The sequence below is a fragment of the Bufo bufo genome, chromosome 6, assembly GCF_905171765.1.
Source record: "Bufo bufo chromosome 6, aBufBuf1.1, whole genome shotgun sequence".
Classification (NCBI taxonomy): Eukaryota; Metazoa; Chordata; class Amphibia; order Anura; family Bufonidae; genus Bufo; species Bufo bufo.
The window spans coordinates 74,365,684-74,380,812 of NC_053394.1; the positions used below are offsets into that span (position 1 = coordinate 74,365,684).

Sequence of the window (15,129 nt, forward strand, 5' to 3'; positions counted from 1 at the left end):
CGTTCGCCCACCTCAAGTCACGTCCTGCCATCCTTGATTGACAGGGCCAGGCAGCGTTCGTCTCCTCCGCCGGCGCTGTGTGCTGGAACTGCACAGGCGCAAGATTTATCCAAGATTTACGGAGCCTATAGGAGCAGGAGCAACGCCCCCCCCCCCCCCCCCCCCTTACCAAGCCTAGCGCCTTGTGTTGTACAGCAGCTGTGCTTGTTATTGCACTTAGCCCCATTCAGTTCTATGGGGCTGAGCTGCGCCTAGGGCACGTGACCGATAAGTGTCATCTTGCATTTTTCTCACTCCCATCACTATAAATTACTATTTGTTTCTTCAATACGGACAAGAATAGGATATGTTCTGTAATTTGCAGAACAGCACACAGATGACATTTGTGGGATGTCCACTGTTCTTGGACCTATAGAAATAACGGGCCTGTTCGCAGTCCTCATAAAATTTTGATTGACACATGCAAAATATGGTTGTGTAGTTGAGGCCTAAGAGATATGCATGCAGATGGGAGTGCTATCACTCATGTAGACACCCAGGGCAACGTCAAAGCACTTATCTAAAACGACAGGTACGCTTTAAATAAATAAAAAAAATATACGCTCAGGTAGCTTTAAGATAATAAAAGCATTAAAGGGGTTATCCAATATCATAAATAGCCCCCCCATGTGCCAGGCCCCTTAGAGGTAATATACCGGTACTTAGCCCGATCCCCGAACCGCCACTGCCGCTTCTCCCTGTACACGGATAAAAACATCCGGTGTCGGGGGGAGCAGCCAATGGCAGGCAGGGACAGGAGGGGGGCTTCCCTCGCATCGCGGGTGACTCTAGGGAGGCTCGTCCCCGCCTGCCATTGGCTGCCTGTCCCCGACAGCAGATGTTTTCATCCGAGTACAAGGAGCAGCGGCAGTGCGGGGACCAGGAGGGGAGCGGGGTAAGTATATTCCCCCTGAGGCACCCGACACATGGAGGGGCTGTTTATGATATTGGATAACCCCTTTAATGCTTTTATTATCTTATCAATCACCCCCATTGCTCCTGCTCCTCTTCCTAATCTCTGCGCTTCTTAATCTCTCTCTTCACAGGCATGTGACGCTGCAGCCAATCCCTAGCCACAGTGGTGACCGTCTGCAGTGGTCACATGTCTGTACAGAAAACTGGCACCAAACAGGAGTGGTGGGAGAGAGGTAAGGGGAGCAATGCTGCTCTTATAAGTGTTAGACAGCTCCTTTTATTGGTTTTCCTTTAGACATTTTCCAACATGCCAAAAGACTTTATCATTTGGCTTCTTCAAGCTAGTAACCATATCTAGAGTAACAGACACGCCACCAAAATCAATGGGATGTTGACGTGCATGTGCTTAAAGGGCATCTGTCAGCAGATTTGTACCTATGACACTGTCTGACCTGTTACATGTGCACTTGGCAGCTGAAGACATCTGTGTTGGTCCCATGTTCATATGTGCTCTCATTACATGTGTGATGATATTTTTACTGCCTGGCCCTGTCAATCAAAGTGTAGAGGGCGCAGCAGTTGCAGAGAGAGCTGAGCCTCTAGGTGTAACGGCAACACCCCTGTAGCATCCAGAGGCTTGATTGCATATATTAACATTTATTATATATATATATGCAATGCGGGCACATATGAACATGGGACCAACACAGATGTCTTCAGCTGCCAAGCGCACATGTAACAGGTCCGCCAGTTTCCAGTATAAATCTGCTGACAGAGGCCCTTTTGAAGGTTATATTATTATCTGGTAATATATATTGGTAACCTATCCTCAGGATAAGTCATCGACCTCAGATTGGCGAGCATCTGACACCCGGGACCCCCCTCGATCAGCTGTTAGAAGAGGTCCAGCGCTCTGTGCGTGCTCTGTGGCCATGTGACATCACCGTACATCGGTCACATTGACTAGACAGACATCCAGTTGCGGAAAGCACACAGATCACCCGCATCTGTATTTTCATTTTGCAAAAAGAGAGCATATGTCTGCCAGATGTGGACCACGGACCCATTGAAGTCAATGGGTCTGCAAAAAATTAATGCAGATGGCTCACAGACCGCATCTTTATTTTGTGGACCCACAGTTTGAAGCCCGCAAAACAGACATGGTCGTGTGCATGAGGCCTTAGGCTACTTTCACACTGGCGTTTTGGCTTTCCGTTTGCGAGATCCGTTCAGGGCTCTCACAAGCGGTCCAAAACAGATCAGTTTTGCCCTAATGCATTCTGAATGGAAAAGGATCCGCTCACAATGCATCAGTTTGCCTCCGATCTGTCTCCATTCTGCTCTGGAGGCCGACGCCAAAACGCTGCTTGCAGAGTTTTGCTTTCCGCTTCATGAAACTGAGCCAAACTGATCTGTCCTCCATTGACTTTCAATGGTGTTCAAGATGGATCCGTCTTGGCTATGTTAAAAATAATGCAAACGGATCCGTTCTGAGCGGATGCATGCTGTTGTATTATCTGGACGGATCCGTCTGTGCAGAACCATGACGGATCCGCACCAAACGCGAGTGTGAAAGTAGCCTTACTTTGAAGGGTGTCTGTTCGCAGCTTTGATCGTTCTATACAGCTGACCGCATTAGGTGAGGTTTGGGGAGAGCAATACAGACAAATCTTTGTGGGGCTTTTATCATCGCGAGTAGTGTGAATATGAACTTTTATGCTGCCAGGCTCTGCTGCAGCTATATCATCCAATCCGGAGACCCCTACACCTGTCACGTCTAAGTAATATATATATTTTTATATTTATAAATTCTTTATTTAAGTGGCCATATAAAAGGCAAGTACAAATGTCTCATCATCCAAATAAAACATGTCAATCACATAATGTGTGGAGAGTAATCTTTGGCATATCAAAAACAGCGCAAATATGTTCGGTCTACTAGACAAAAACCTGACTGTAGGTCAGCATATTTAAGATGAGCAAATGAAAGCACGAAGATCCTAAGGAAAAGTACAATCCTTATCGGATCACCTATACTTTAAGTGCAACATTTTTCATACACACAGGGAGGTTGGGATATCAATAGGGGAGAGACGGACTGTAACAAATAAATAGATAAATAAGCCATTAAGTTATACACAAGGGAGAGAAAATAAAAATTTAAACTAGAGGTCCCCTTTAGGCAAGAAGAGCTTGGTATATCGGTGTGTTCTGGAACAAAAACCATGGGGTCCATGCTGAAATGCATGCCTCATGGGAGTTTTTCAGAAGGGCAGTCAGTTCCTCCATTCTCCGCATATCCTCCACCTCCGTCTGAGTAATATTTTCACTTTTCTTCTTCCAGAACAAGTTGGAGCCCTTGACGCTCAGAATATCGTTGCGGTCTCGTGCGGGGAGTCGCACACACTTGCACTAAATGACAAAGGTCAAGTGTTCTCCTGGGGTCTGGCTAAGGATGGCCAACTGGGCTTCTCCATAACAGAAGACTATATAAGAGTACCAAGGTAATAGCTTTCCTAATAATCATTGCACATTTGTATGGTGCTGTTTTCGGTATGCATAATCATGTAATTCCCAGAAAAAAAATCACAGCGCAACCAGCATGAAAATATTCACACCCAAGTGTGAACCGTCAGCTATACTGAATAGATTCACATTTTGCTGCAGAGGGTGAAACCCACAGACAACTCTGCTGAAAAACTCTTGCGAATCTGCACCCTCCCTACAATTCTCTGCAGAATATTTCCATTGCATGCGAATCAGGGCTGGTAACATCCTGTTCCCTCGCATTGTGCTGTACTTTGTTGTGGATTTTCAGTCTGGATTGCACAATGTCCTAGTCTACCATGGATGTGGGATTTTGGTAAACACATAATTATGACGTCCACAGGTTTTTTGCAGTACAAACATAATGGAGCAGATCTAGTAATCCTGTCTAAACCTAGACAGTCTAAAGATGGGCCGCATTTATTACAGTGGCCCAGGCTGGATGATAAATATGGGGCTCCTTGAGACACTTTTTTCTCCAACTTTACATCGCCTATAGGTTGGATACCTTTGCGTCAAAAGTTTGCATCAAAATTGCCTTCACCGATAAATTTAGCTCCGAGGCCTTCTCTCAGCTTTTACTAGGCCGAGTGACGACACGTCCATGTGTCACGTGGCCTAGGAGTAGCTCAGCCACATTCAAGTGAATGGGACTGAGCTGCGATACCAAGCACAGCCTCTGTATAATGACTTCTATGAAAAAATTCTTCTAGGCCTGCTCTGTGCAGAGGTCAGGAGGGAGTAGATGAGCTGTGATATCACCCATTGTAAATGGTGGATCATGTGTTATCTATATAGAGGTGTTACTTCTGCCTGTGGAGATCATGATAATGTCTACTGAAAAGTTACCTGCAGTGACCAGGAAATCATGGCTTGTTATTAGACCTAGTGGCCAGTGTGAAAATTGCAGCATTAGATACATTTTTATTAAATATAAACAGTGACCTAGAAAAATAAAAAAACTCACCAAAAATTCTAAAAAATATGGGGGTCATTTATCAAACCAGTGTAAAGTAGAGTTGGCTTGGTTGCTACGCCAGTTCTACTTTACACCAGTTTGATAAATGACCCCCCATATGTTGAACATAAAAACGTGACTTAAACAATAGGTCATTTGTTGATGACACATTCCCTTTGAAGGGGTTGTCCGTCCGTCCCAAAGGTAAAATTGGTTGAGGCGTGGGAGGCGTCACTGGCCTCAGCTGTCACGTGCTGTTTGGGGACACGTAACTGCTGAGGTCAGTGAATGGCTGCAGCCGTACACATGGCAACGAACGGGGTGTCATGCTTTCAGGCCTTAAAGAGTCGGAAGCGGCAGGGGGAGGAACATCAAGACTGGAATGGAGCACCAGCCAGTCAACAGGTAAGTGGCTTTCTCTTTTTTATGTATTTAAACACATCCTGGGCTTTAGTTAAAGGGAACCTGTCACCGGGATTTTGGGTATAGAGCTGAGGACATGGGTTGCTAGATGGCCGCTAGCGCATCCGCAATACCCAGTCCCCATAGCTCTGTGTGCTTTTATTGTGTGAAAAAACTGATTTGATACATATGCAAATTAACATAAAAGAGTCATATCTTAGGCCTCTTTCACACTTGCGTTGTCCGGATCCGTCGTGCACTCCATTTGCCGGAAGTGCCCGCCGGATCCGTAACACCGCAAGTGAACTGAAAGCATTTGAATACGGATCTGTCTTCAAAATGCGTTCAGTGTTACTATGGCAGCCAGGACGCTATTAAAGTCCTGGCTGCCATAGTAGTAGTGGGGAGCGGGGGAGCAGTATACTTACAGTCCGTGCGGCTCCCGGGGCGCTCCAGAATGACGTCAGAGCGCCCCATGCGCATGGATGACGTGATCCATGCGATCACGTCATCCATGCGCGTGGGGCGCCCTGACGTCACTCTGAAGAGCCCCGGGAGCCGCACGGACGGTAAGTATACTGCTCCCCCGCTCCCCACTACACTTTACCATGGCAAACAGGACTTTAGCGTCCTTGCAGCCATGGTAACCATTCAGAAAAAGCTAAACGTCGGATCCGGCAATGCGCCGAAACGACGTTTAGCTTAAGGCCGGATCCGGATTAATGCCTTTCAATGGGCATTAATTCCGGATCCGGCCTTGCGGCAAGTGTTCAGGATTTTTGGCCGGAGCAAAAAGCGCAGCATGCTGCGGTATTTTCTCCGGCCAAAAAAGTTCCGTTCCGGAACTGAAGACATCCTGATGCATCCTGAACGGATTTCTCTCCATTCAGAATGCATTAGGATAATCCTGATCAGGATTCTTCCGGCATAGAGCCCCGACGACGGAACTCTATGCCGGAACACAACAACGCAAGTGTGAAAGAGCCCCTTACTTGTGTGACCAGAAAGGAGTCATATTTTCAAGCTCTGACTCATCTCAGGTTAATTTGCATATGTATCAAATAGTTTTTTATACATAATAAAAGCACACAGAGCTATGGGGACTGGGTATTGCGGATGTGCTAGCGGCCATCTAGCAACCCATGTCCTCAGCTCTATACCCCAAATCCCGGTGACAGGTTCCCTTTAAAGTTTTTCGGCACTTAGTTCCGTCCTAGGGGCTCAATACCGGAAAAAACTGAGCAGTTTTATCCTAATGCATTCTGGATGGAGAGCAATCCGTTCAGGATGCATCAGGATGTCTTCAGTTCAGTCATTCTTACAGTATTTGACCAGAGAAAAAATTCCAGAAAACTTGCCGGAATGCTGGATCCGGCATTATTTTCCGTGCATTAATGCCGGACCCGGAACCAAGTGTTCTGGCAATACGGATCCGGTTTTCCGGTCTGCGCATGTGCAGACCTTTAAAAATGCAAAAAATTTAAAGTACCGGATCCGTTTTTCCGGATGACACCGGAGAGATGGATCTGGTGTTTTTAATGCATTTGTTAGATGGATCCGCATCTGGATCAGTCTTCAAATGCTATCTGTTGGCACACGGATTTCCGGATCCGGCAGGCAGTTCCGGCAGTGGAACTGCCTACCAGACACAATGCAAGTGTGAAAGTACCCTTAGTTGATTTTTACCTTGGGAACGGTTAGACAATACTTTTAAAAATAGTCAATTGCTTTAAGGGTATGTTCATACCTGTCAGATTTGCCTATGAATAATCTGATGTGTATTTATAAAAGAAACTGCAGTAGAAATCCAAGGTTGACACTCAAATTTCTGCTGTGGATGTGCTAGTGGATCCACGCAAGGATTAGCTTCATTCAATGGGCTCAACCACATGGGGATCTGTGCTTTGTCTGCGCAGAAACACTGCTAGTATGGGCATGCGTAGATGAATTATATTTTGCATATTACTTTATATACGTATTAGAGTTGTATTGACAGAAGTGTCTGTCAATATTGGTAAAAGACTGCAAGCTTCTTTTCAGACACATTCCCAACATCTTAGTGGAGCTCTTGTAATGCGGTGGGACAGTGAGACTCCTACAGTACATCAGGTGACTGTACAAAGAACACTGTAAAATGTTCTCTTGCTAAAATGCAAGTTTAGATCTAGCTTTGTGCAGATATTGAGGCCAACTTTCATCTCTGAAGTTTGCAGAATTGTGAATGCAGCTCTGGCCTTGTTCACCCATGTTGGTGAGTCTTCTACAAAGGGCCGTTTCTTGGGACGGGCCGGGCAGCCGCCCGGGGCGCTGTCAGAAGGGGGACGCCGGCAGGGCACAGCAGGAGATGAGCGCTGCGCTTCCATTGTGGAAGCGCTCACTCATCTCCAGTCATCTCATCTGTATCGCCGTCCTCAGGACGGCGATACAAATGTCTGTAATGCGGAAGAGCAGGGAGAGATGTGTCCCCTCCCTGTTCCTCTGGTAGGCTGCCAGCACTAGGCCGGCAGCCTATTAGAGGCCGGTCGCGGTGCGATGACGTCATCGCGCCGCCTGAGCCAGCGAGGGACACAGGCCGGAAGAGGCCTGCATCGCATCCTGGAGGAGGTAAGTATAAGTTTATAAAAAATGTGGGATTTTTAATAAGTGGAATTTCTTGCCTTCTAAATGGGGTTGGGACCATCAGTTGCGTTGAGGAGAAGTCAGGTGAATACACAGCTGATATTCCTACTGAATAGACTGTTAGAATTTGTATTATGGCAAGAAAAAAGCAGCTAACAGTCTATTCAGTAGGACTATTAGCTGTGTATCCACCTGACTTCTCCTCAACGCAACTGATGGTCCCAACCCCATTTATAAGGCAAGAAATCCCACTTATTAAACCTGACAGGGCACACCTCTGAAGTGAAAACCATTTCAGGGGACTACCTCTTGAAGCTCATCAAGAGAATGCCAAGAGTGTGCAAAGCAGTAATCAAAGCAAAAGGTGGCTACTTTGAAGAACCTAGAATATGACATATTTTCAGTTGTTTCACACTTGTTTGTTATGTTTATAATTCCACATGTGTTAATTCATAGTTTTGATGCCTTCATAGTCATGAAAATAAAGAAAACTCTTTGAATGAGAAGGTGTGTCCAAACTTTTGGTCTGTACTGTGTGTATGTATATATATATATATATATATATATATATATATATATATATATATATATATATATATATATAATTAGTGAGACTGTTGCAAGTACTCTTCTGATATGATTTTATCGAGCAGTTTTGGGGTGGGGTTTTTTATTTTTTTTAACACTCGCCCTGAGAGAAATTTTACCTAGAAACTGCACTGCTTCTACACATGCTTAGCTTGAGATGTACCTGACACCATAATCGTATGACAACGCATCTGCTTTATTCCATGTTCTAAACATTTTATTTGTTTTTTTTCCCCCTAGAAATATAAAGAGTTTATCTGATGTGCAGATTGTACAGGTAGCCTGTGGTCAAAAGCACTCAATCTCTCTCTCCAGAGGTAATGTGTTTATAGTACTACTAGTTTATTGTGCTATGAATTTAAAGGCTATTTACACCTTCGGAGGCAGTTTTTTAATGATTGCATGTTACAAATTTTTGGCTTTTTTTATAGGCCTTTATTAAAAATGTTGAGCTGTTCTGTCACAAAGGGTTAAAGGGAGTCGGTCATCAAAGTTTCACCTTTTTAACCCTTCCCATAGCTTTCTAGCAGCCTTACAGTTAATAAAAACATTACCTTTATGAGCAATCCTGGACTTATAAAACCGGCAAAAAAAAACTTAGTAGCATATGCAAATGAGGGATCGCAAGTGCCCAGGGGCGGCGTTACCCTCGTAGGTGCCCAGCTAGCTCAGCCTTATCGTCACTTCCCCCGCCCATCTTTCCCTCTGACCGCCCATCCTTTCCCTCTGACCGCCCACTACTTACTTGTTTCGCCGAGAACCCGCGCCTGTGCACTCAGTCCGTCGGCCGGCACATGCGCACTGCGATGCCCATTCCTATGCGCATGGGCATTAATTACTGTGATGCCGTTCAAGGAATGGGCATCGCAGTGCGCATGCGTCGGCCCGACTGACTGAGTGCGCAGGCGCGGGATCTCGGCGAAACAAGAAGTAAGTAGATCGGCGGTCAGAGGGAAAGAATGGGCGGGGGAAGCGACAATAAGGCTGAGCTAGCTGGGCACCTACGAGGGTAACGCTGCCCCTGGGCACTTGCGAGCCCTCATTTCCATATGCTACTAAGTTTTTTGCCGGTTTTATAAGTCCAGGATTGCTCATAAAGGTAAAGTTTTTATTAACTGTAAGGCTGCTAGAAAGCTATGGGAAGGGTTAAAAAGGTGAAACTTTAATGACAGACTCCCTTTAACTGTTTTTCTAGCTGTGTGACTGGTACTTTCACTTTGTCATCTAATAAACCTTATCTCTAAATTACTAAAATGTCATAAACACTTATTTAAGCCACATTGCTATCAGTAAGATAAGAGCTAAGCTATAATGAGTGTTTATAATGTCAGAGAGCTGAGATAATGAGCCCGTCAGCTCCTGGTCTGACGGAAAAGACAGAAAATCCACAGGCTGCTACTAGAGCATGTCAGCTATGTACAGAAAAACGGACGCCATTTTTCTAATAAAGGCAGACTTAAAAAAATATTTTTAGCTCAAAATGAGTACAAGGCAATAATAATAAAAAAAAATTGCCCCCAAAGGTGTACATGGCCTTGAATGTCTGATTATCAAGATTTCTTGTGCCTTAGACAGGTAGAATCTTAGTCTCAAAGAAGACTTCTGGTGGATGCTCAGCTTTCCATCGTATCACCCACCATGTGATGTTCTGTCACATTTTACACTTCTTTGTGTATATTGTACTTGCTTCCCTGCAATTCAGCTTCCCAACTCCCTCTGATCAGACACCATCTTAAATTTTAGATTTCTCACTACTTTCTCTCTGTGTTATCAAGATGACATTCACAGCGAGAGCTTTGCTGCAATTATCTCTGGTTAAATAAGGCTGTAGTCCCATGTCAGAAATTATGGAAATTCCTATAGAACTGACGGACATCATGGTGGAAGCCCGACAGACGCATTTTAAAGGGGTTGTGCATTGGTTTATTTATTGATGGCCTGTCTTATAGGTCGGCGGGGGTCTTTCTCCCTGCACCCCTGCCAATCAGCTGTTTAAAGGGGCAGCGTCTCTCATGTGAGATCTGCTTCCTCTTACCTGTGCACCCTCTCTTTTGTGGCAGAGGTGCAGTATAATTTCAACTGCTTGTCCCATTCCTTTAAATGGCACATAGTAATTTTGAAGAGGAAGCAGGGCTCACTAACTATCAATTCAAGCAATTGATCGCCCAGGGTACCACAAGTCTGATCTCCACTGATCTGATATTGATGGCCTATCCTAAGGAAAGTTCATCAACATTGAGCCACTACATAATCGTCTTAAGTCAACGGGGTCCGTCAGGCACTGTTGGTGTCCATTATTGGGAAAAGTCAACACTTTGTTATTTTAGATTTTCTGATTCTATGATGGAACAGAAAAAAAAAAGAAGAAATTTTTCAATCGTATCATTGGGGGACACAGGCTTGACCATGGGTATATGATGCGGACACTAAGCACAAAGGTGTGAGTTCCTCCCTTCAGCTATTCCCTTCCTACAGGGACTAAGCTTAATCAGTTTTTTTTTTTCTTCTTTTTTCTTGCGGGAGTTCAGGCAGTTCTAAAAGCTGCCTGCAATCCCACCCAGGAGACGGGAGATCGGGGGTCACCCAAGCCAGCTGCTCTTTCCTGTTCTCCAGAAGCAAAGGAGGACCAAAGGTTCCTAAAAAAACCTCTATACTTCCAGTGTTCGGATCACTATGGCCGTCACTGCAAGTCCCCTCTGTTTCCAGTGTAGCGTCCCTCCCCAAGGAGGAACGTGGTCACGCGAGGAACACTCCCTCCCAATCAACGTTCTGGAGTTTAGGGCGATTAGTCTATCTCTACGGTATTGGACCGACCAGCTCAGGCGATGTCCAGTTCGGGTTCAGTCCGCCAACTCTACGGCGGTGGCGCACCTCAATCACCAGGGCGGAGCTCGGCAGCCATGGTGGAGACAGCTATGATTCTCAGCTTGGCGGAGAACCATGTTCCGGCGCTGTCGGCAGTGCACATCCCCGACGTCCCGACTCCTCAGCCAGGAGCGTCTCGATCCCGGGGAATGGGCTCTTCACCTGCAGGTCTTTCGAACCATCTGTGAGCGATGGGGTCGGCCGGATGTCGATCTCATGGCCTCCCGCTTCAACAACAAGGTCGAGGACTTTGTTGCACGGTCAAGGGATCCCATGGCCCTGGCGTGCGACGCGCTGGTGATTCCGTGGATTCGGTCCACGTTTCCTTACGTGTTCCCGCCTCTTCCTCTCATTCCATGTCTCCTCCGGAAGATCAGATCCGGAGGACTGCCCCTCATTCTCGTGGCCCCCGATTGGCCACGCTGAGTGTGGCATGTGTATCTGGTCACCCTTCTCGCCGACAAACTCTAGTGTCTTCCTCTTCGGGAAGACCTCTTGTCGCAAGGACTGATCTTCCATCCGAATTTAGGGTCGCTACATTTAACGGCATGGCTGTTGAAGCCACCGTACTAAAGGCTCGGGGTTTCTCAGATGCCGTGGTCCAGACCATGATTCGTGCCAGAAAGCTGTCGTCTTCCTGAATCTACCACCGGACCTTGAAGTCCTACTTTAGTTGGTGCGAGCGGCATCAGCTGTCTCCTGTTTGGTTCTCTTTGCCGCGACTTTTGTCCTTCCTGCAGTCGGGCATGGACTTGGGGCTGGCTCTCATCTCCCTCAAAGGGCAAGTTTCTGCCCTCTCCGTTCTTTTCCAGCGGAATTTGGCTTCGCTTTCGACGGTTCGAACCTTTCTGCAGGGGGTGGTGCATGCCGCGCCCCCTTTTTGTCCTCCGTTGAATCCTTGGGATCTTAATCTGGTGCTCAACACTTTCCAGTCTTCACCATTTGAGCCTTTGCAGCAGGTGTCGCTTCGCTTCCTGTCGTGAAAGGTGGCATTTTTGTTGGCAATCGCTTCCATCCGTAGGGTGTTGGAACTCGCGGCTCTTTCATGCTAGTTGCCTTTCCTCATCCTCAATCAGGATAAAGTGGTCTTTTGCCCTGTTTAATCCTTCCCTTCCAAAGGTGGTGTCAGCATTCTATCTAAGGTTACTTTCACACTAGCGTTGTTTGAATCCGGCGTTCAATTCCGTCACCGGAACTGCCTGCCGGATCCGGAAAAACGTGTGAAAACGGATTACATATGAATCCTGATCAGGATTTTGATCACAATGAAAAAATGCATTGGAAAAAACAGATCCGCCATTTATGGACTAACTTTTTTTTTCTAATTTTTCGGGTTTAACATGCAAAAGCCGGATCTGGTTTGACGGAACACACGGCGTTAATGCAAGTGAATGGGGAAAAAGGCCGGATCCGGCGTTCACTCAAAGTGTTCCGGATTTTTGGCCGGAGGTAAAAATACAACATGCTACGGTTTTCTGAAAAGCCTGATCAGTCAAAAAGACTGAACTGAAGATATCCTGATGCATCCTGAACGGATTACTCTCCATTCAGAATGTATAAGGATAAAACTCATCAGTTCTTTTCCGGATTTGAGCCCCTAGGACGGAACTCAGCGCCGGAAAAGAAAAACGCTAGTGTGAAAGTACCCTAAATGAGGAGATTATTCTCCCTTCATTTTGTCTTGTGGGGGATTAGCTCTTTTCCGGTGGTTGCAATCACACACTTCTTCACAGACACCAGGATTTAGGGGCCAAACTGTGCTTTATTGTGGCACACGGCATAAAGAAAAACACACAAAGCCAAAATAAAATACCTTGCCCGTCTGGGCCCTATCTAAACACATAGGTTTCCCTGACTCACCTAAAGCGTACCACAGTTCACACCCGTGATGAGATGCGGCTTTCCCAGCCCAACCTCCAGGCTGCTCCCACACCAGGGTCTCTTGTGGGATAGTGGTCTTTCAGCCCTCCCGGCTCAGACCACACGGAGCCACTCCAGCCTTCTGTGTGCAAGTCCCCCAAAGTCCAGGCTATTGCCTAGCCTCGTGGCCCCTCAGCCTTGCCTAGCTGAGACCACACTGACAGAGCCTCACCAGGCCTCTGTCTGCACACTCTCCAGAGTGAGACACACCCAAGATCCAGTAGCAGGATTAAATAGGATCCCTGGACATGAGCATGGCCTAAGTCCCGGACTGGAACCTGGGGAAACACCACCTCAATGTTCACATTGCCACAGTCTGGACCCGTCTCATCCTCTGGAGCAGTCGCTCCACATTCAGACTTGAACGGCTCGTACCAAATTCAATCTGTCCCAGACGTCCTCTTTCCGGGGGACGGATTCCCTGTTCGTGATTCCAGAGGGGCCGAGACGGGGGCTGGCGGCGTCGAAGGCTTCCATTTCCCGATGGATTTGTTTGCCCATTGTGGAAGCGTACCGTGTCAAGGACCGGGCCCCACCCTTTTGGGTGACTGCTCATTCGATGGGGGCCTCTTGGGCAGTGCATCACGGGGCTTCGGACCTTCAGGTATGCAAAGCGGCTACCTGGTCGTCTTTGCACACTTTTTCCAAGTTTTACAAAGTACACACCTTTTGCGTCTTCTGACACTTCTCTGGGGCGTAGAGTTTTGCAGAAGGCGGTTCTCTGATGGGCAGGAGGGTTTCTTGTTATGCCCACTCTTGGGGACTGCTCTGTAACATCCCATGGTCAAGCCTGTGTCCCTCAATGATACGGATGAGAAAACAACTAGATTTTACCGTAAAAATCTGTTTCTCTTCCGTTCATTGGGGGACACAGCTCCCACCCGTTCTCTTTTTACGGGCCTCTTTGCGGCCTGCATGGTTTTGGGTTTGTACCTTGTTTGGTTTTCCTGCTTTTTCTTGCTTCTCCTACTGCTTTTATACTAACTGATTTAGCTTAGTCCCTGTAGGAAGAGTATAGCTGAAGGGAGGAGCTCACACTTTTGTGCTTAGTGTCCGCCTCCTAGTGGTAACAGCTATACCCATGGTCAAACCTGTGTCCCCCAATGAACGGAAGAGAAATTGTATTTTTAACCATTTCTGGCTCTATTTTGAGAAAAAAATTTATTTTGAAAACCCCTTTAAAACAACCTGCTGCTGTCTAGGCGCCAAATAGCACAGAACACCTGTGGAGGTCTTGTGAAGTCCATGCCTTGACAGGTCGGAGCGGATTTCTGGCATGCTGGGTATCTACACAATACCAGGCTGATTAGTGTATTTATTATCTGAGGACTTTGTATAGTTTTAAAGATCCTGTAGCCTGTCCTCCCAGTCTGTGAAGGACCATATTGATTCTAATAGTGACCCCCCACCGCTAGTCGAGGGGGGAGATTCTCCGGTGATCAGTTCTTAAGACTGAGCAATGAAACGTTACACTGCATCCTAATCAGTAGGGTGTCTTATGTAATGTATGGATCTTGGGCTGGACATGCTGGCTTCCTATTACCTCCATATCAGCTAACAGTGCATATGTGCAGAGGTATTCCTAAGCAGAGAGGGGGTCATTTATTATCCTGAAATATGTCTATTAGTTAGGAAGCTGTGTTACATTGACTGGCGCTGGCACCTCTTCATAACTTTGGCAGATCCACCGCCAGATATAGGTCTAAAACGCCGGTCTTAATAAATGACCTCCATAGTCTCTCTGCAGTTAAAGGGTTTCTGTCACCCCACAAAACTCTTTTTTTTTTTTTTTTTTTGGATAGTTAGATTCCTCATAGCGCGATATAGGAGAATATAATAGTCTTACTTTCATGCGGCCGATTCTTTAGAAAACGAAGTTTTATAATATGTAAATCAGGGCTCTACCATCAAGTAGGGCGTCTACTTGCTGGTAGCCGCAGCAGAAAACCGCCCCCTCGCCGTGTTGATTGACAGGGCCAGTTGTGATCTCCTCCTCCGGCCGGCCCTGTCAGTATTTTAAAAATCGCGCGCCTCTGGTCATTCGGCGCAGGCGCTCTGAGATGAGGAGGCTCGTCTCCTCAGAACTCCCTCAGTGCGCCTGCGCCGATGACATCACCGAAAGAGAAGACGTCATCGGCGCAGGCGCACTGAGGGAGTGCTGAGGAGACGAGCCTCCTCATCTCAGAGCGCCTGCGCCGAATGACCAGAGGCGCGCGATTTTTGAAATACTGACAGGGCCGGCCGGAGGAGGAGATCACGGCTGGCCCTGTCAATCG

General features: G+C 46.7%; 1 protein-coding gene across 2 annotated transcripts in view; it reads left to right on the forward strand.

Annotated features, from left to right (window-relative positions):
* HERC4 (HECT and RLD domain containing E3 ubiquitin protein ligase 4) overlaps positions 1 to 15,129 on the forward strand; it is a 94,810-nt gene that overhangs the window by 14,132 nt on the left and 65,549 nt on the right. For both annotated transcript variants that reach the window (XM_040439069.1, XM_040439070.1), the window contains exons 3-4: positions 3,299 to 3,458; positions 8,309 to 8,385. In XM_040439069.1, the coding sequence (XP_040295003.1) occupies positions 3,299 to 3,458; positions 8,309 to 8,385 (237 nt within the window). The remainder of the gene's footprint in view (positions 1 to 3,298; positions 3,459 to 8,308; positions 8,386 to 15,129) is intronic.